Source organism: Pinus tabuliformis, chromosome 9 (assembly GCF_031772625.1).
Source record: "Pinus tabuliformis cultivar Carrire ecotype Pingquan chromosome 9, CPIR1, whole genome shotgun sequence".
Classification (NCBI taxonomy): domain Eukaryota; kingdom Viridiplantae; phylum Streptophyta; class Pinopsida; order Pinales; family Pinaceae; genus Pinus; species Pinus tabuliformis.
Window position 1 is genome coordinate 1,626,521,108 of NC_142307.1, and position 22,659 is coordinate 1,626,543,766.

The 22,659-nt window shown below is 40.6% G+C and overlaps 1 protein-coding gene across 1 annotated transcript in view; it reads left to right on the forward strand.

The window, feature by feature from the left end:
* The window catches only part of LOC149155049 (uncharacterized), a 235,731-nt gene that overhangs the window by 12,703 nt on the left and 200,369 nt on the right, over positions 1 to 22,659 (forward strand). The window contains exons 2-3 of the mRNA XM_089444300.1: positions 11,567 to 11,792; positions 11,921 to 12,055. Coding sequence (XP_089300426.1) covers positions 11,567 to 11,792; positions 11,921 to 12,055 — 361 coding nt within the window. The remainder of the gene's footprint in view (positions 1 to 11,566; positions 11,793 to 11,920; positions 12,056 to 22,659) is intronic.

Here is a 22,659-nt window from a genome sequence, read left to right on the forward strand (position 1 = left end):
CACCTTTATGAGACTTGGTCTAGTTAGATATGGGAACGTGATCCTTGTTTGAAGTATTAATATGCCTTTGACATTCAAGTTTGGTCCACTTATACGCATTATTGATCTTAGTCTTTGATGGATTGTTGCTTTCACTTGAGTTCATGTTGTTTTTGTCAAGTGGCCCACAACAACCTAGGCCTTGAGGGCACCCACTCCATAGGTGCCGGCACCTTTCATAGAAGTATATGGCCTTAGCAGATGCAATGTTGAGAGACTGGACCCTCTTGATGTTACATGTCCCATAGTACCTTCAGGACCTAGGATGTTGGTCAACTTTGACCTAGCTTTGAGGATTCTTCATGATGACACCACGAGATCTAGTGTGCAACTTGATGTGCAGGGCCCGATTCAAAGCCTAGATGAGGGTGGTCTCCCATTGAGAGGCTAGGGAGGGCTTGTTGCACATAAATAACCCTTTATGCTGGAGGGAAGGAGGCCTTATTTGACAGTTGGAGATCCATGGAGACTACATGATGGCACCCCAGTTGCACTTGGGATCCCAGTGGAAAATTTGAGGTGGATTTGAGGGCATTTTCTCAAATTTTGGTTGATTTGGGCACTTTGACACTTTTTCACACCTCATCTCACTTTGGCATGGCATTTGGAGCCCAAAAAGGGCATGATGTCAGCGCTATTTGAGGCTATGACTCACTCATGTGGGCATTTATTGGTTATTTTGTCACTTAGCTAGTGGGTTGGCTTATAACCAAGGTTTTCTTATGTCAAACTTGATTTAGGGGCTTCATTAGTCATAAATTGGTAGAGGTAAACCTCATATGAACATAGGTCATATCATTTGTATTCTCATCATCACTTGTGGATCAATTCGACCCTCTTAGAGATTTTATAGCCTAGCTGAAATCTGTCTTGTATCTTGTGGAGATGTGACCTATTGTGGAGTTTTTTCTTATGGAGCTATTCTCTTGTTTTGGAGATGTCACTTTGGAACAATAAAGGATTGGTTCATGTATTTTTCTTGTAAGTATTCTTTGTATTGGAATATTTTTTATGGTTATTGCATGGAATGGATATTGTTAGAGTTTCTATGTGCTAGTAATTATGGAAATTTTTTCTATAAAATGTTGGCAATGGTATTGTATGCATTAACCTTGTGTAATTTGTGTGACAATCCCATGATTGATTCTTAAGGGTTGAAACTAGGGTTTCTTATTCCCTTACTCCATCCTAGGGTTTAGTTATTTTCTCCTAATTAGATCTTCCTTAGACTCCATCACCCAAGGTCAAGGCACTGGACTTATTCACATTGTTTCTTACACCTTAAATCACATTCTTCTCCCCATTTTTTATTTATTTTGGGTCTCTTGAGGAAAGTAGCTAGGCTAGGGTTAGGGTTAGAATTCAACTAGAGTTAATGTGTTGCCTTGTGGAAGGATTCAACATGTTGTGAAGTCATCGCCTCAAAATCACTTCTTTCTCGTGGCTAATTTCTGCCTTTTATGTGAAAATTCCTAGATCTAACAATCTCAGGAATCTTACTGCAACCAACTGAATCTACTTCACCTAGATTGTAAATTACATTACAAGCTTATTTCAGATTTCTTCTCTAAACATTGAAGTAAATTACTGAAGCAGTCTACACAAAATTAAATATGATTCTGAAACATAGAAACTCAGCGAGGAAAATAGAAATACATAGGACACTGTTATTTTTGGACAATAGTCCTTGGAAAAACCCAATGCGGGAACACAAGTGCAACAACTCTAAGGGTTTTATTATTATGCAGGAGAAAGTCTGAGTACAATTCTAGGATACTCAACTAGCAATTCGATACAGAGAGAATACTAAACAAAAGACTGGTGAAATGATCCCACCTTGGCACTGGAGAATCAGTGACTGATCTTGTTGCTCTAGAGGCTCTGCAACACCCTTTGCGTGGCCTCTGCGGAGAACTGCGTCACTCTGGGCAGTTTCTGCGTCACCCCTCCTGGGTATTACGCTGCGACTCTTCTGGATCCTCTACTGGTTGAAAAAATCGTTCTACCTCCTGGACTCACACCTCGGTTCCCGACAATTGAATTTCGACTTCCCTTAGTAGGAAACTTGACTTCCCCTCAAGGACTGCGTTGCCTCTGCATCTGCACTGTGTGGGCCAACATTAGAATAATACCCATTAATATTTTAATTTTCCTAAGTTTAGAATTAGGAATCCCATTAAAAATATTAATTATTTTAATAAAATCACTTTTGGGTTCTTTAGAATGCATGTGCCCAAGCCTCCCAGCAAAATTTGAGGCTTAAAGCACATCCAATGCTACCCCAAATCAACACTCACTCTTAGCGAGGAATGTGCTTTAGCAATATACGTTACTGCATACTGCTTTGATTTTGATGCATTGTCCTCTGCGCTGCTGATGTCTTTGACATGCTGTCCACCAACTACTGCGTTGCTGTTGCTATTGTACTGGTATCTTTGACACTGCAACTACCAATGCTACATCTGTACTGTAGTTCCCTCTCAAACGCTGCATCTGCTATGCTGCTAGCACTGGTACTGCTAACATTGCATCTGTATTGCAACTCAGTTGCTGAGGGAAGCAACTGAAAACACCCAAAAATTGGACAAGTATCCAGTGGATACACTGTTGATTTGGGTAGCATCGGATGTGCTCTAGCCATGAAAATTGGTGGAGAGGCTAAAGCACATGAGATCTCCAAGACCCAGAAATGGTTTGGGCAGATTCTACCCAGTTTATGAGATATTAAAATAATTGATATTTTTAATAGAGTTCATAAGTCTAAACTTAGGAAAAATAAAATATTAATGGATATTAATATAAAACCGGGTTAAAAGGTTCCAAAAGACATGGATCAAGCCAAATCTAATCTTAGTTGTTGATTAGAGATGTAATCTCGACCGTTGAAGGACCAACAGGAAAAGTATAAGAAGAGGTTTGAGGGTCAGTTGGAGAACACACCAGAGTGATCAGTCATTCGATTTTCTAAAGCGGGGTTCGCTAAGAAAAGTCGAATCAGTGATCAGCTGCAGTGAGGGGTAGTGAGTACGAGGCAGAGATAGTGCCGAGAGACCAGTGCAAAAGCAGAGAGAGGCAGACACTAAGCCAGAGGGAACACGCAGAGCCCAACAGAGACAGCGCAGAGGCCAGAAGGGCTTGCGTCATCCACGCAGAGGCTGCAGGAGTGACGTAGAGGGCCATAGAGGCTGCGTAGTGCCTTAGAGGGCTGATGCGGAAGGCTCCGGGCTGACGCTGAGGCCAGGTGGGCTGATGCTGAGCTTCAGAGATTGCTGGAGAGGGTTTCGTGGGGCAAATTTTCTGAATATCTGCTTCCGAATAGAGAGGTATTACTGCCGGATTATTTTCTCTGTCGGGTGAACCAGTTTGGCACCCAGTTGTACTCAAGGATAGACTGCATAATAAAATAACCCTCAGAATTGCTGCACTGGTTTTCCCAAGTTGGGTTTTTTTCGGGGATGAGTTGTCCAAAAATAACGGTGTCGCTTGTGTGTTTGCTATTTCTTTCAGCTGTTGATCTGTAGGTGGTTGAGACTGTATTGTGTTTATTTTTATATTTATATGTTTAAATAGCTTGTTCGTAATTAACAAGTAGGAGAAATAAACCAGAGAATACAGATAAAATTTCTAACAGGTAATACTTAGAAATTTCAACATACGCCTCTGTGTTGAAAGCATGATTGCTGCTAGTCCCACGTTGTCTTTTGAAGCCACTGCACTGTTGAAGCTTTGCACTACGCCTCCACGCAGTGCTGCCTCTCAGCTCTGCGTTGCTCACTTTTTGGCGCTACTAACTACTGCATTTGTCGAATCAACACTCCATGGCACCAACTGAAAACTCCTCCATCCCGCTACTACTGATCATGGGCTCCCGTAGTAGGGTGATGATCCAAGAGGTGGGCTCCTCAAGGATCCTGCTCATCTGTAGCTCTATCGAACTACAGTTCTATATCAGCCCATCTCCCTCCTGGAGGTATCTTCGCTGTCATGGCGAACTCCTCCTCTTGTTCAATCTTTGCGGTTGCAACCTTAGGATCATGCTTCTCATCCTTGTCTTTTTCTTCAAAGGACACTGGGATGCATAGTGGCCCATCTTGCCACATCTGAAACATTTCACCTTGGAGACGTCCTTCTTTCGTCTTTGTTGCCCCTGTTGTCCCTTCGATGCAAGGGCTGCGTTATCCTCCTCCTCTACTTTGGGCTTCGACCCACTACTGCTATTGCTTCCGTCAAGTTTGACCTTGAGCAGGTCTCTCCTCAGCTCTTCTTGTTTCAGAGCTGCCCACATCTCGTCCCAATTTGGCAATGCTGCTTTGCCCAGGATACTCTGGACAAAGACTTGCCATTCATCCGAGATGGAATTTAGAGCCAGTCTCACTAACTCCGAATCCTGAGGTGTGTGCCCCGTAGCCGACAACTCATCACGGGTCTCCTTCAATTTCGTGAGGAATGGATCCACACGTTCTCCCTTTTGCATCTGCACAAACCTCAACTTTTGTTCTAAGTACATCTTTCGCTGCTCGGAAGATCCTTGATACAATGTGGCCAAGGCATCCCACATCTCCTTAGCAGTTCCTTTGCTGGCAACGTGGCACACCATGTGATCCTTGACTCCATCCAGGATCATCCTTTTCGCCTTAGCCATCTTAGCTCTGTACTTTTTCAGCGGATCTGCATCTGCAGGGACAACTACCACACTATCAACATACGTCTTGAGGGCATGCTCATCTAGAAGGAAAGGCATTCTAGCCTTCCAAATGACGTAGTTGGAAGCCCCGTCTAACCTATCCTGATCCCTCAAGCCACTGGTTGCCATATCTTCCAAAAACTGTCGAACAACTCCCTCTTTCTCGCTACTGGGTAGCTTCTAGGTCGGCTTATGCACTCCCTGATGGAGTTGGTAAGTTGCTGCTCCTTTGTTGCCCAGCAAATGGGAAACACTGATTTCCTCGACAAGAAATCTCCGAGGAAGTATTCCCTCACTATGCGATTTGCTTCTTCCTTCTGACGGCTTTTCTACCCAGCACTCAGCTTGCAGAAATTGTGTCCCTCTAGCTTAGCGTGGCTCTGCGTAGCTCCCTCTGCCTCGGCAAGTTCTCGATCTGACAGTCTTACCTCTTTGTCGGCTCATTCAGAGAGAGACAACCTCAAAATATAGCCCTCTTGGCTAGAACTGCGCAATCCCTTAGGGGATTCGAACTGCTACTTGCTGCAACATGTTGATCCTTGCTTCAGCGCTAGATCTGCTCTTCCTGTTTCACATCAAACGCTTTGATACCATGTGAAAATTCCTAGATCTAACAATCTCAGGAATCCTACTACAACCAGCTGAATCTACTTCTCCTAGATTGTAAATTACATTACAAGCTTATTTCATATTTTTTCTTGAAACATTGAAGTAAATAACTAAAGCAACCTACACCAAATTAAATATGATTCTGAAACATAGAAACTGAGCAAGGAAAATAGAAATACATAAGACATCGTTATTTTTGGACAATAGTCCTCGGAAAAACCCAATGCGGGAAAACCGGTGCAACAACTCCGAGGGTTTTATCATTATGTAGGAGAAAATCTGAGTACAATTCTAGGATGCTTAACTAGCAATCCGATACAGAGACAATACTGAACAAAAGACTAGTGAAATGATCTCACCTTGTCACTGAAGAATCAATGACTGATCCTGCTGCTCTGGAGGCTCTGCGTCACCCTCTGCGTAGAATTGCGTCACTCTGGGCAGTGTCTGCGTCACCCCTCTTGGGTATTATGTTGCCCCTCTTCCGGATCCTCTATTGGCTGAAAAAATCGTTCCTCTGCCTCCCGGACTCACACCCCGGCTCCAGACAACTGAATTTCGACTTCCCTTAGCAGGAACCTCGACTTCTCCTCAAGGACTGTGCTGCCTCTGCGTCAGCATTGCGTGGGCCATCATCAACCTTCCTCTAGACGTCTTTCTGTTCACCCTCTGTCTCGTACTCTTATGATATTCCTTCTTCTGGATTCTCATTGCCCCTTTGCTGCAGGAAATCTCCTCAATCAATTTCTCCTCCTGAGAACTTCTCACTTCAGAAAATTGATTTCCTTGATCTCTTAGTGTGTTTTCCAAATGACCCTCAAACCCCTTCTTATATCTTCCTGTTGGACAACCAACGGCCTAGATTAAATCATAATCAAAGGCTCAGATCATTTTGGCTTGATTCGTGTCTTTTTCTAAAAGTTTCACCTTTGATTAGATTAATACCCATTAATATTTTAATTTTCCTTAGTTTAGACTAAGGAACCCCATTAAAATATTAACTATTTTAATAAAATCACTTTTGGGTGGAATTTCCCAAAACACTTTCTGGGTTCTTTGGAATACATGTGCCCAAGCCTTCCTGCAAAATTTAAGGCTTAGAGCACATCCGATGCTACCCTAAATCAACATTTTATGCCTGACGTCCTTTGCTCTAGGTATTTTGCCCTAGCTAAACCCTAGACTCGCCGTAGGCTTCAACTTAGGGTTCCTTTGAGGCTTGCAGTTCCTAAAGTTGATCATATCTATATATTCAAGCCTTCTCTTGGCCTTTGTGCACTTAGTTAACCCTATTGACCTTGCCTACTCATGAAACCTAGGTTGTTTTGTGCCCTAGATAGGTCTTTTTGAGGGTACGCATTACCCTGTTTGAGTTAGCTAAACCTTGTTCTTAAGAAGAGTATCTCTCCCAAGTCTATGCTTGTCACCTCTAACCCTTGGGCTTGATATATCCTTTAGGTGACCTAAAATGGGAAGCCTCCCTTGTGGTGAAAGTCCACTAAAGAGCAAGAGGTAGTCGCTGTGGTGATAGTGGGCCACACCTCATAGTGTTGTCACTTGGTCTAGCTCTTTCCTTGTGAGCTCCCCTCACAAGATTTGCTAGATTTTGAGACATCTTCTGGCTCCATTATCAGGTAGGATTTGAGTCAACCTCCTCATTATTTGAAGTCTAAGTTTCATTTCCTTGATAGAGTTTATCCCATAGACAGATAAATCTGTTCATTTGGCGACTCCATTGGGAGAATGAAGACCTAGTTCTTCATTGAGCTTCAAAATTTCAATGCTTGTAGGGTGAAGCAAGCATCTCTTAAGGCATTTTTAAATTCACTCTAGCAACTTCCCATTTGGGTGTTATGCAAGACTCGAGGCAATGGCTCCTTGGGTTTTGCATGAGATGTACCCTGCTTTGGATGTCAAGGATATTCTTGGATATCCAAATCGTTGGGATACAAATTTTATGACAAATGTTCCAAAGTTTGATGGTGATCCATCTTTGGCTGTGGATCATGTTGTGAAATTCATTAAGTATGCTTAAGAGGTAAGCGTGGTTCATGAGGATGTTCTCATGAGGTTTTTCATTAATTCTCTTGGAACTGATCAATGTGAGTGGGCTAAATATTCATGTGGACCTAAAAGCGTTCCTTCTATTAAGGTATGTATTGAAAAGTTTCTTGGGCATTGGGAAGTTGGTAAACTTATAGGAAAATAGGCATCTCAAAGCCCATACATTGTTTAGTTGTATCTTTTATTTATCTAAATAATAACCATCTCTTACTTCTAGATAAATTCTGGTAAGATTCAGTCAGTATTGGATGATAGCTTTACGTTTAGTCTATTAAACAATCATGTCAAGCAGAGTCCAATTTCAAACTCTGGTGGGTGTAGAGCCCCTTGTGTGTGAGTGTGAGGGAAGATGTTTGATGTCCTGGAATTGGTTTCCCTATGTCATCAAAGGAATCTAAACACAAGTCCAACAAGCCAAATTGGTTCAAGTGGATGTTAATAGGAGTCTTTATCCTTTATCTTTTTATAATCAATTTTCTTTTGGATATCTTTATGTTTTCAAGCGAACAGATTTCAAGTGCCTAGCCTTCCCTTACTCTAATTAATGTATGCTGAAACATGGAAAGAAGAATCTTGTTCAATCATGTTTAAAGTTAATATGTCATATGCCATTTTACTTTAGTCTTTTATTTATCTAAATAAAACCATCTCTTACTTCTAGATAAATTCTGGTAACATTCAGTCAATATTGGATGATAGCTTTGCATTTATGATGATCTCAATACTCAATAAAGACATTATTTGTGGTGATTGTGTCCTAGATCCGCCCGAAATTGAATAAGGGGATCTAAGGTACACTGTGTGTGTTTGATGGCGCATGTGTTTTATGGCTTCATGTTTTTGCTTTTTGATCTGTGTCTAGTTGTGACACATCAATAATTTCATCTAATATCGCATACATAAAGCAAGCACAACACTTGTAACAAAATAGCTTCAAGGAAGGATAATCAAGATCACACATACAACAACTCATCAAAGTTTTCAACATCGGCATTCTACCTCAACAAACAAATTCACTCAATACAATCAAGTTCATGAATCTACAAACTCCAGTATTTCAAAGCAAAGTCTACATCACTACATTCAAGTTAATGAATCTGTAAACTTCAATGTTTCAAAGCACAGTTTACATCAACTCTGTTGAACTTGTAATCAAACTCAAATCACATTGAATTGTAAGGGTGCATTCTCGGTTGAAACCGACACCCAAGTCTTCCATCGAGTCAAATTGAATTCATTGTAGTGAGTCATTGAAATCATTGTAAGCTTTTTGGGTGCATTTTCGACAGTGTTCGACACTCAAGTGAGTCCATGAATTTTAACTCTAAAGCAAACAAGCAACAAGTTCACATCTCCTGCAAGCAAGCGTGAGTATTCATTCAAGCAATTTGCATCACAACAGTACAAAGTTCAAACCTTCAAGCGACCCAGCGTGAAGTTCATTGCAGCAACCATCAAAGCAACCAAACAAGTTCAACTCTAACACCAATCAAGCAAGTTGAGATCGACATCAAGCGAGCGTGGCTATTCCTTCAAGTGAACGTGAAGTCATTCATGCAAACACGATCGTCATCAAGTGAGTGTGAATTCCAGAGTTTAAGTAAGAAAGTTCTACAACTCTAGCAAGTGTTCTCAGCAAGTACAATAAGCAACAAATCAAGCGAGCGTGCCATTCAAGTCCCATAGCAAGCGAGCTTGTCATTCAAGTAACAAAATCAAGTGAAACAGTTCAAAGCACGACATCTACGACAAGAGAGCCTGATTTCAAGTGAGCAAGTTCAAATGGCGCAACATATTCAGTTGTTACACATTCTTCACAGTTTGATCATCTCCAGTGATGAAGACATGGTGCACATCAGCAAAGAAACTCTTGCTGATCTTTCATGGCATCTACAACAAACACATGAAACCATTGAGTTTCTTCAACTAGAGTCACAACTACAAAGAGATGAGCTGCAACAAAAGAGTGCTTCTTCCAAGTCATTCAACCATACAGATGAAGATAAAAATGTTGATTCCAAATCACTCATCCAAACAACTTCAAGTGTCGAAGTTGTTCATGATCAAATTCAAATTTCTTCCAAACCCATCATCAAGCCCTGGGAAGAAATTCAAAATAACAAGAATCGACGAGGCTTAGGATATGTCACTGATGACACCAACTTACATATCCCAGATTATTCCAAGCCAATTAAGTTCGTGAGTGCAGGATTTCTTGCACAACACACCTCAGAAGGTTCTGAGAAAATTGCAGACAAACAAAATTGCACGCAACCTGAAGTTGAAGTTCAACCAAAGTGTTCTCATTGTCAAAGAACTGGTCATATGGAAGATCAGTGTTTTGATCTCCATCCTTGTTGCCATTGTGGCAAGCCCAATCATTCCTCAGAAAAATGTCGCAACCAACAAAAATCAGCCAGATTGAAGATACATTATGAATGGATTGATCCTTGGGAATGGTCATCCACAGTCAAACGATTGTCTCAGTTCTACAATCGACTACAATCACACATAGTGCAGCCAGCAGTGAACAGATGATGGTACTCTCATGCAATTGAATGAGGGAGTACAACAGTGAAACTCTCCTACACCTGAAGGGGGGAGTTCAGATATATTTTGGAGAAGATTGTCTCTCCTTTTAGCTGACAAAGGGGGGAAAATGTCAATGAAATTGACAAGTGGTTGTCAGACTGAAAGTCTCGACAACATCAGCGAAGTAGCCAGTGGGCATCTTCATCAGCCAGTGGGCATTTGTCATCAGCAGTGAGCATTAACAAATTCGCCAGTGGGCGATCGACAACCAAAGCAGCAGTGAGCAGCTTTCATCATAGCAAAAACAACATTGAGTTGTTTTTCGACATCTTCAGCCAGTGGGCAATCATCATCAGCAAACACGCCAGTGGGCGTTCATCAAATTGTGTCAGTGGACACCGCACGCTGTTTTCAAACAAAGGACAGTTGGATCCTTTTGCGGCTTGGCACGTGATAGAGTTGTCAAGCAACATTTAGAGATGAATCAGGCATGCATCTGATTCATGTTCTCTTCAGATTTGAGTTTTTTCCAGCATTCAGTTTTGGCGGTTTTTTCAGGCAATGTTTTTGAGGATCAACATGAACTTGGAAGATGGTTCTCGTTCTTATTTTTGGATTTATCATTGAGGGGGGGAATGTTAGACTCTCTCAAAAAAACAATAATAAATCCAAAAATAAATTAATTTATTAAATATTCCAAGTTAGGAATTTGTGCCTAACTCTTGGGTTGTTCCTCTAAGATAGGAGTTAGTTTAGGTAACTCCTATATTGGTGTGTGTCTGGTGAGAAATTATCTCAACCAAAGGAGAAATTATCTCAACCAAAAGTGTCTAAGATAGCACGCACTATCTTGAGAACACTATCTATCATCTATTTATTTGTAACACTATATTCAATTATTTTAATGGGTAATGAGAGAGAAGCATGAGGCTTCAGCCTTTTTCCGCCATATTTTGTGTCTGATTTTTATGTGTATTTTTCTGTAATCTGTTTGGAGTTAATCTCATTTTCAATAACTTTCAAACCCTGGCGGGTGTAGAGCCCCTTTTGTGTGTGTGTTTGTGAGGGAAAATGTTAGATCTCCTGGAGTTGGTTTTCCTATGTCATCAAAGGAACCTAAACACAAGTCCAACAAGCCAAATTGGTTCAAGTGGACATTAATAAGATACTTATCCTTTTATAATCAATTTTCTTTTGGATATCTTTATGTTTTAGGCAAGACATTGCAAGATGCAGAATCTGAACAGACTTCAAGTTCCTAGCCTTACCCTACTCTAATTAATGTATGCTAAAACATGGAAAGAAGAATCTTGTTCAGTCAGGTGTAAAATTAATATATCATATGCCATTTTACTTTTCAGTATCTTCTTCATTAGGCTGTGTGAAATGAAGACCTGTAAGTTGCTTCTTTTTGCACTTGCAATGTGTTCCAATTGTAAACTATATTACTATTGCTTTGCAAATTAAACTTGTTTTGACATATTTGAAAGATCTTAAATCAATATTCTTAGCAGATTTATCTGGTATTGTGAATGGTGATCTATCACAATTATGATGCATACAATCAAAAGCTATTTCTGCTATATCACTGTTTTGGATTGAGGATAGTCTGTAGAACTGTTTGGCATTGCTTCACAGGCATAGCGAAGGTAATTTTGAAGAAGGAAAAGGCACAACTTTTTCGTGATGGAAATCCCATGGTTTACAGTGGAGCAGTAGATAGAATAGTAGGGCGACCTCCTCCAAAGACAGGAGATATTGTGGTGGTTATGAATGGGTTGCAGCAGCCCATTGCATGGGGTATATACAATTCAGTTTCCATGTTTTGTGTCCGCTTGATGCAGATGGAGGAGGAGGTTAACAGGTGAACGTAGACTTCTAGCTATTCCCTACACTGTATCTAAGGTCTACTGTTTGAGCATGTGTGTATAGGAGGGTTAAGCTGCAAGTGCATACTGACCAATAATATCTTTTAATATGTTTGGATGGCAGGGATCCTTCATGCACACTTAACATGGAAAAACTTATTCAATTAAGGATTAATGCTGCTACAGACATGCGCAAGCGTCTAGAACTTCCTCGATCAGATACAAATGCTTATCGTCTTGTGAACAGTGAAGGAGATAGGCATGCATGTTCCTTCTGAACTCTACCTTAAAGTATCATCCATATATATTTTCAAATGTCACTTCTTCATGACTGTACTGTGGGAATTTGGAAGTAATTTTTTTTCTTTTGATTTTATTTGACGGTGTACTTTTTTCTTGTGAAATGCACATCCTCTTGAAGCCCACTGGGCACCTACCCTCTTTTTGAGGATGGTACTGAGGGTAAATCGGATTCCGTAGAAACTCATGGTTTTCTCAACACAGGTCTCGAGGCCATTACAACAATATACCCATTACCAGCTTAACATGTCACCTGTGGGGATTGAACTTGGGTAGGGATGACGTCACTCCTCCTCTTAACCCCCCAGGCTAGACCCAATTGACTTATTTGAGAGTGTATTACAATCATTATCATTATTATTATTTTTTTTTTTATGTGTGGTTCACGGACAAAGGAGATCGGTGGCCGCTACGTCCATGGCAACTATCCCGGGCAGATCCATCCAAAAGGATCACTTACCACCGGCTCATTAGCAGAGCCTAATCGCAAGAGTGTCAAGGAGAATTGACCCCTGACCTCCCATTAGCAAGGTGCTTTAACGACGGGAACTCGACCAATTGAGCTAACCCTTGGGACTATTATTATTATTATTATCATTGTATTTGTCATTAATGTGTTAATACTTGGCATATACAAGTTTTATATGTACACCAAAGGATAGATGCAAAGTTGAATAAGGATCTTCTTTGGGAAACATCTTAGCCTTAATCTCAAAACTGATGACAAAGGCTGAACATGATTACTTCATTTCAAGCAAAGCTAATAGACAAGTGAGGAACTTTGGTGAATTACTAGACTTTATATAACAGGACCAAAAAGTCTAAAGCCCTTGGTGGGAACTATGTTTTTCCTGACCACCTCTCACCACCTTCTTCCTTGGTGGGAGTGTTGCTATTTGGTTTTTGAAGTTTAATATCACTATGGTTAACTTAAACCTCAGGTCACTGGTATCTGGCTTAGAGAAGTCCTAAAAGACTTGTTTTGTAGCTTTTCAACTTTTACCCCAGATTGATAGATCTTGTTCACTATGTTCTCATTGTTGAGAACGATATAAGCTTCACTTTCGGTCATGACTGATCCTATAATTATTATATGTAGGTTTTTTTAAGGCAGACTTAGTCAATGTAAACTCATAACCCCTATTGGGAAAGCAGCCTACCTGTTGAGTTGTGTATATATCCACCTCTCTCATTTGTAATACGATGGATTTTTTTCCATCATTAATAAAATGTTATGCCTAAGGGCACCATCCAAGTGTTTCACTCTCTTGTGATTGGTTTATTTCTCTCTCTAGTGCGCTTGTGCTTGGGTTATCTCTCTTTAATGCACTTATGCTTGGGTTTATTTTTCTCTCTCTAGGGTCATTTGCCGTAATGTTAGTTTATTCTTTTTATTATAGAATTAGGTTTTTGCTGGTTGGTTCGGTTGACCATGTACAAGTCAACAGTTTCAAAAGACAGAGTACAAAGCAGTGGAATACAATTTTTGAGTCATCATCATCATCATAATCCCACATTATGCTTATTACTGTAAAAATGATTCTAGTATGACTATTAAGCCATGTAACAACACCTACGTAAGCCTATGATTCTTCTCAAAGGGTTTCACTCTAGGGAGTTTTTTAACCTCCCCAAATTATTTGTGTTTGTAAACACGAATAATTGACAGAGTTTTTCTCCCAGATATACCCCAAAGCTAGGGTGGAACTCATTGACAAGGTCTTAGGTGAGTCTTAGTGTTATCGAGTCTATGTATTTTTATCATACTAGATCATGTGTCTTGAGTCGCAGAATTTAGTTGAGTCTTAAGAGGTTTGCGTCTATTGTAAAATTCCCCTTCTAAGGGTTGAATTATTGTAATATCCTGATGTAAAAGTGTGTCTAGGAATATTTTTGGTGAATGGTTCCTCACAATTAGAACACAATTACCAAAATATTTTTAGATGCATTTAGAGGGTGGAAAAATATTTAATCCCCTCTCGAGTCTATTTATTAAATTTATGGCAAAAATAAAAATAAAATTAGCCATAAATTGTCAAAATTAAACTGAAGGGAAAAATTAATTGCCTTCCAAGTGGAAAAATTATTTGAGGGCGCGGTCAAAAATTTGACCGCACTCATGTACGTCCGATTGCTGAATATTCGGGGAATCGACAATCGAGATAAGGATGCCCAGGTGTACCAAAACCTACGTGGACAATTCCGATGCACTCTTAAATATTTTGAGGGTGTGTCACCAAGTTGTAGGAAACCGGTGGGCAAATATTTTAGCAGTGGATTTATTTCCGAGAATATTGCGTCGAGAAATTCGTTGGGCCAAAGAAGACTGTTTCCTAGCAATTTGAAATTTGTGGGCCAAGCAATTGAATATTTTGTACAAGTAACGATAATTCCATTTTATTGAAGGTCCTCCAGTGGTCCAGAGGTCAAAGATTGACCCTCTAGTATAGTGAACAAGGAAAATTGATTTTTTTTTTAGATTTGTGCTAGCTAATCAAGGGTTCAAATTTTTTCAACAAGGATCAAGCCATGGATCAATGCTACTAGCTGTTATTTTCCACTTGGAGGGGTTGATCCCTTTCATTTTCTATATAAGGAAGCATTTTGCTCCTCATTTGACGTGACAATTTTTTTCGTAGTGAGCTAAGCTCTGCTGGGATATTTTTTTTGCATTAATAAAAGTCTTTGGGGTTTCAGTTCAAGGTGTCCCTCTCTTGATGATTCATGGTATGTGCTGAATAATCCTTAATGCTCTAATTGTGCTTATCATTAAAGATTATTGTTTCATAGCTAGTGGTTGGATTACCTATTAGCACATGCATCTTGCTTTAGGTATTGGGCTAGGGTAAACACACTGAAGCTGGCAGATCTAGCAGGTATCTCTAGATCACCAGTTTTTATTATATGAATCGAACCCCTTTGAAAATAATAATCTATCTTTCGAGTGTGTAGAGATCTTCAGGTGATTCAACCCTTGGGTATTCCCCAAGTACATGGACTTTGAGGTGATCACACCTTGTTTGGACTTTGAGCTTATCTAACGATATGTGGTCCAAGGTTTTGGCTAGTATATTAAGTAAAAATTATTCCTATCAATTATTTTCAAATTTCTATTTGGGCTAAAATGATTTATTTGCTAACTAGAGCTTGAATTTAATTGTGAATAGTGTATATAATTTTGTAAATAATTCTCTAACCCTTGTATATTATTTTTCTTCTTTTGTAAATAATTTGGGGTTTTTATTTTAGAATTTTCTAGATCTTATGGATCGACTCTATTTATTTGACTTGCAGGTGACAAGGCTCAAGAATTCAAAGGCAAATTCAAAGTTTGAGAGCTTAATCCCTCACCCAGCCTAGACGGCTAGGGTTTGGGCAGTCTCCAGCTTGAGAAGGGGTTGTATAGCCTAGAGAAGAAGTCTTTCAGCCTTTGGAGGTTTATTTTGGGTCTAGAGGCCCTAAGCTGCAAGACCCAGGTGCGAAAATTGCAATGTCTTGTGAAAATTTCAAAACTGAAATCCTATTGTAGCAACTGGAATTAATTCTTCTAATTGTTAATTAATTTAACAATTTATTTGCTATGACAAATACCAAATTAATCACACTGCAACCTTCACAAATAAAACTGTGGAAATAAATAGTGCTAGAAATTGAGAAAATACTAGCACACAAAATAAAAATGACACCGTTATTTTTGGACAAATGTCCCCGGAAAAACCCAACTTGGGAAAACCGGTGCAACAACTAAGGGTTTTTATTATTATGCAACAGTGAAATTCTGAGTACAATTTATGGATGCCCAACTGACAATCCAAACAGTAAGAAAATCTGGCCAAAATTCTTTAAGGGAATTTCCCTTCTTCCATAAGCAACCCCGACACAACATCCCTTTAGAAAATTCATCCTCCTGGACCCTCTGCGTCAATCTCTGCGTAGACCCTTGGACGTATAAGCCCAAAATTGCCTCTGATGAAGTCCTTTTGCCTATCTCTACTGAGGAAATTGATTCTCTGGCCCTCTGGAAGACTTTCCTAGCCTCTGGAAGCTAAATCGATTTTTCCTCCAGCCAAATCAAATTGCTTTTCTGAAGCAACTGCGCAGTCCTCTGCACTTCCTCACTGGGAATAACTCGGCCTTCTTGTTGCTGCCTCTCTGGATATGGAAAACTTCCTCCAGATCACTGTCTCTGCCCCTCATTGTCTCTGCTTCCTCACTTAAGCTCAAACTCTCTGACAACTAACTGCTACTACTTTGGAAAATCGAATTCTCCAAGTTACTCTGGTGTATTCTCCATCACCACATCGATCTCTTCTTATATCTTCCTGTTGGGACTCCAATGACCAAGATTAAATCTTAATCGATGGCTCAAAGCATTTTTGGATCGATTCGTGTGAGTTTCTAGAGAATCTCACCTTGAATTAATTAATTATGATTAATTAACCAATTTTCCTAAGTTTAGACTTAGGAAACATTATAAAATTGGTTAATGATCTAATAAATACTTAGGAAATATTAAAAAATTGGTTAATGATCTAATTAAGTCATCTCTAGGTGGAATTTCTAGAAATGATTTCTGGGTTTTGGAGATCTCATGCATTCTAGCCTATCCACCAAATTTCGTGGCTAGAACACATTTGATGCTACAAAAACTAACACTCCCTCTTAGTGAGGACTGTGTTCTCTATTGTGTTGCACATCCTGCCACAACACCCTGTCTCTGTATCACCTCCTGTCACGCTGCCGATGTATGAATGTTGCTGCCCACCAACTACTGCACAACTATGATGCTGCATCTGTGATGTTGTTGACATTACTATATTGTTGCCAACTCTGCATCTGCACTGCAACTCCGTTGTACACAACAAACCACTAGGGGAAGGCTGAACCACTCACCCTATGGTTGCTCACTGCTCCAAGAAGTACCCCAAGCTTGCCGGAGCTCCTAGAGCTCAATGTCCATCTCATATAGGACCCTCATATGAGGGTCTCTCCACAACTCCAAGTCGTTCTCGGAAGGCCAGGAATTTGACCTTCCCCAGGGGTTTTGCCAAAATATTGACGACCTGCTCATCGATCCCAATGTAATGGAGCCTTATTTCTCCTCGTTGTACCATATCCTGGATAAAGTGGTACTTGATATCTATATGCTTGGAGCGATCATGAAACATGGGATTCTCTGATAATCAGATCCCACTTTGGTTGTTGCTGAAGGTCACGGTGGCATCCAACACATGTCCAAACAACTCACTGAAGAGATTCCTCAACTAGAGAACTTCACAGGAGGCCATACTAGCAGCGATGTATTCGGCCTCGGCGGTGCTCAAGGCAACTGATTTTTGCTTCCTACTCATCCAGGATATCGAAGCAGAACCCAAAGAAAAACAACATCTAGAAGTTCTCTTGCGATCCACCACACTGCTAGCCCAATCAGCATCAAAATAACCATGTAGCCTCACATTTTTGGCAGTGTATCTTAGTTCATGAGTGATTGTGCCTCGATGATATCTCAGAAGATCCTTGGCGGAAATCCAATGTATATGATGAGGCTCAACCATATGTATTGGCTCAATGTGTTAACTGCAAAACATAAGTTCGGACGAGAGTTCACCAAGAACATCAATACTCCTATGAGTTGACGATACCAGAAGCATTTCCCAATTTAGGTCCAGCAACACTGGCACATAACTTCTTAAAGTTAAGTTCCATCGGAGTAGGCACAGGCTTGTAGTCCACTATCCCAAATCTTTCCAATATCTTCACAACATATTTTTGCCAGACCTCCAACCCTAGGAAATAGTGCATCGGCCCTAGGTTCTTCATCTCAAATTCAGAAGCCAACTCCCTCTTACATTTGAGAATGAGAGGGTTTGCTCCTGTCAGAAAGAGGTAGTCCACATAAAGTACCAGAATGAGAGGTTTATCATTTTCAACCTTAAAGTAAAGGTTTGGATCAGCTTCACTTCTAGTGAATCCCAACTTCATCAGATAGCTATCGATCCTCTCATACCAAGCCCGGGGTGCTTGCTTCAATCCATAAAGAGCTTTCTTCAACCTGCATACATGAGATTCCCAATCATGAACTTCAAACCCCTCGGGTTGTTCCACATAGACTTCCTCTTTGATTGAACCATGTAAGAAGGCGGTCTTGACATCCATCTGATGTAGGTTCCATCCTTGCGAGGTAGCAAGGGCTATGATCGAGTGGATGGTGGTGTATCGGGCAATAGGTGCAAATATCTCATCGTAATCTACACCTTCCTTTTGAGAGAAGCCTTGAGCAACAAAGCGAGCCTTGAACTTTTCTGCACTTCCATCAGCTCCATGCTTGATTTTGTAGAGCCACTTAGAAGTGACAACCGATTTGTCCTAGGGTCTAGGGACCACATCCCAAACATCATTCTTCATAATTGACTCGTATTCTTCATTCATAGCATCCTTCCATACTTGTTGCTTCATGACTTCTTCGAATGATGAAGGCTCATTTTGAATGATAGTGCTCATGGCGGTCAAATATCCTTGGTACTTGTTCGGCTTCTTGCTTTCACGGAAAGTCCCCCTTGGTGCAATGTGCCTCTCAGCATCTTCGAGAGTTTCCCTAAGCCATGAGGGTCTCCTCTTGAAGGAGGAAGGCTCATGAGGGAGTGGATCAATAGGATCCATAGGTTCATCAATATCAGGCATCGTTTTGTCCTCTTTTTCACCCTGATTTCTTGTGTCAGCTTCTTTGTCCTTCCTTAGGATAGGAAGGTTGTTGATCTTCCGGAGGGCCATATCTTCGTCGAAGGTGACATCATGACTTATCTCAACTTCCTTGATAGGAAGGTTGTTGATCTTCCTGAGGGCCATATCTTCGTCGAAGGTGACATCATGACTTATCTCAACTTCCTTTTGACCAGCCACATAAATTCTATATCCCTTAAAATTTTCACTATAGCCCATAAAGATTCCTTTCTTCCCAGATGCACCCAATTTGCTTCTTTTTTGTTTCGGCACATGAAAATATACGGGGCTTCCAAAAATTCTAAAATGAGAGACATCAGGTTTCTTACTAGTGAACATTTCTTCGGGAGTTTTGGAGTCTAATGCTTGATGAGGGCATCGGTTTTGAACATACACGGCGGTATTTGCATCTTCACCCCATAGAAACTTCGGAAGGCCTTGATCATGAAGCATGGCTCAACCAACTTCTACAATAGAGCGATTCTTCCTTTCAGCCACACCATTTTGCTCAGGAGTGTATGGCGTTGTAGTCTCCCTCTTAATGCTAGCTTCTTTGTAATAATCTTGGAATTCATTAGATTCATACTTGATCCCATTATCAGTTCTCAATATCTTGATTTTCTTCCCCTATTGGTTTTCGATCAAGGCTTTGAAATGACGAAATTAGGTGAACACTTCATCCTTCTTCTTCAAGAAGTAGATACAGGTATTGCGAGAATAATCATCCACAATGGTGAGATAGTATAAGTATCCTCCCAAGGAGTTTACGGGCATTATACCAGATATGTTAGAGTGGATCAATTGCAATATGTCTGTGGTCTTGTTATTACATGAGGGGAATGGTCCCCTTGTAAGTTTTCCTTCAGCACATCCCGGACATACACCTTCATGCTCTAGTTTGAACTCGGGCATACCTGCCACCATCTGTCTCACATCGGGTAGGGCTTTATAATGAAGATGGGCGAACCTACGATGCCATAGTTCAGATTGTAGAGATGTGTCGCAAGACATGGCTCCCAATGGACTTCCTCCATACAAACTGTCAACCCTGAACCCAAGAGTAAAAGCATCCTTGAAATTTCTTTTCCAAACACGTACCTTTCCATCAATAAAAGCCACCTTGAATCCTTATCTTCCATTGCTGAAATGGACACCAGGTTCTTCTTGAGATTGGGTACATATAGTACTTCTTGCAAGGGAATAGTGTTACCTTGATTCAATTGAAGGGTAACATTCCCTACTCCCTTCACGGGATAGGTGGCATCGTCTCCAAGGATGATCTCCAAGTTTGTCTCTTTTTCTATTAGATTAGAGAGGGTTTCCTTGTATCCGGTGAAGTGCCTTGAGGCACCATTATCAATCAGCGAATTTCCCAAAGTGTCCGGAGGAGAGGCAATGGAGAGGGCCGATATAAGATGGTACTCTTTTTGCTTATTGTTAACAACATGGGATTCATCATACCTAGAGTTCCTTGATTTCTTGGAGGGTCGACCATTTCCTTGATGTCCCGCATTCCTTTTTCCTTTGCCATTGGACCTGCCATTCCTTTGATTGTTGTTGTTGTTGTTGAAGTTGCCCCTGGAGTTGTTATTATAGTCATCATCTCGAGGTGTATCCCTTTTATTAGGGCACTCCCTTTCCTAGTTGCCGAACTTATTGCAAAGAAAGCACCTGCCCTTCCTTCCTCCCTTAGATCCAGGCTTTCCATGGAAATGACCTTTAGACCGTGCATTATTCCTCCTTTTGGCATGAGCAGAGAATGTAGTGGGGTTGCTTCTATTTGAAGGCATTTCTTGCTCCACCATTCTTGTTTCTTCTTGAATGCATCTCGACATCAATTCTTCAAACCCTGGAAGTCGATCATTGTTGAGTCTAGTGGTTCTAAATACATACCACTCAGGTGGGAGTCCTCCAAGGGTGTTGAGAGTCACTCAGGTGGGAGTCCTCCAAAGGTGGTGAGAGTAAGTTCCCTATCAGGAATGACTTATCCAATCGAGAGTAGATCATTATTGATCTCAGTAATTCTCAAGAAATAGGATTGAATGTCCTCGTCCTTGCCCTTCTTAATATCCTTAAACTCATTCTTGAGAAAGAGAATTTGATTAGCGTTACTAACCTTGAACATGTCGACCAACCTGTCGTATATCTCCTTGGAGGTCTTCAATTCAGAGATATAGGCCACCAGATGCTTGTGTATGGAATCCCTGATAATCTTCTTTGCTTTGACTTCAGCCTTACTGTACTTGGTCTGTGCAGTAGCCGATGCATTTGAAGGAGGCTCAGGGATTTTATCCTGCACATAATCCATCACTTCCTTCTCTTCCAAGGTCAAATCAAGAGACATCTTCCATCTATCATAGTCAGATTTATCATGGAGTTTGTCTTTAGCCGGGAAGTAGGATGAGGAACCCATTGAGTCTTTTGTCCTTGTCCAACTGTCTTTGATGATTGCTCTTTCACTCTTGCTTGGGCTTTGTCTTTACGTCAGCTCTGATACCATGTTAATTTTAGGCAACAATGGTATGTTCTATGCTTTAGAGCAATTTTACTTCAATTTCTTTATGAGCCCAATATCAATTTCAGTTTAGCAATCACATAAACATGTAAGTAGAACATAAACATAAACATAAATAATAGAAGACAAGCCAAGACAAGACGACACAAGATGTGGCACCATCAAGGGACATACCTTAATGTGGGGGAACCCTTGATGAAATCTTCTTTTAGTCTTCTATAGTTCAGCAGAGAGAGTACAATTTACAAATTCTGATAATTTATAACAGCAACAAAAGAGCCCTAACCAGAAAATCAACGCTGGTCAACAGGGCATATTGTTGATTTGGGGTAGCATCGAATGTGCTTTAGCCACGAAATTTGGTGGAGAGGTTGGGGCACATGAGATCTCCAATACCTAGAAAGGGTTTGGGTAGATTCTAAACATATCAGGAGATATTAAAATAATTAATATTTTTAATGGAGTCCCTAAGTCTAAACTTAGGGAAAATAAAATATTAATGTGTATTAATATGAATCTGTGTTAGAATGGTCCAAAAGACATGGATCAAGCCAAATCTAATCTTAGCCATTGATTAGGGACTTAATCTGGGCCATTGAGATGTCAATAGAAAAAGTATAAGAGGAGGCTTGAGGGGCACTTGGAGAACACATTGAGGGAGACCAGTCAGTTCAATTTCTAAAGCAGGGTTTGCTGAGAAATTGAACCAGTGGTCTGGAGAGCAGTCAGGAGGCAGCAAGTACGAAACATAGAGACGGGAGATCAGGGCAGAAGAGGTAGAGACAGAGCTAGAGGAAGCCATGCAGAGGCAGCAGAGACTACGCAGAGTCAGAAGGGCTTGCGTCATCCACGTAGAGGTTGCAGGAGTGATGCAGAAGCCTAGAGAGGCTGCGCAGAGCCTCAGTAGGTTGACGTAGAGGGTTTCAGGCTGACGCAGAGGGTTTCAGGTTGTAGCAGAGGTCAGTAGGGCCTACGCTGGCTTTAGGAAAGTGCTGGAAGTTTGTCTATCTGTGGGTAAGCCAGTTTGGCACCCTATTGTACAAGAAAATTGCTGAATAATAAAATCCTCCCTTGCTGCATCGGTTTTCCCACATTGGGTTTTTTCGGGGACATTAGTCTAAAATAACTGTGTCAATGTGTGCATATTTTTGTTTCTGTATTACGATGTGATATTTGCAGCAGTATTTATTTTAATGTTTGTTGAAGTAATTTCATGAATAACTTATGATGAAATAAGTAGGAAAAGTAAATCAGTTGCTGCAGTGATAAAATTTTCACATGGTATCAGAGCAAGTAATCAGAGACAGAAAGGGAAAATCAGTTATGGG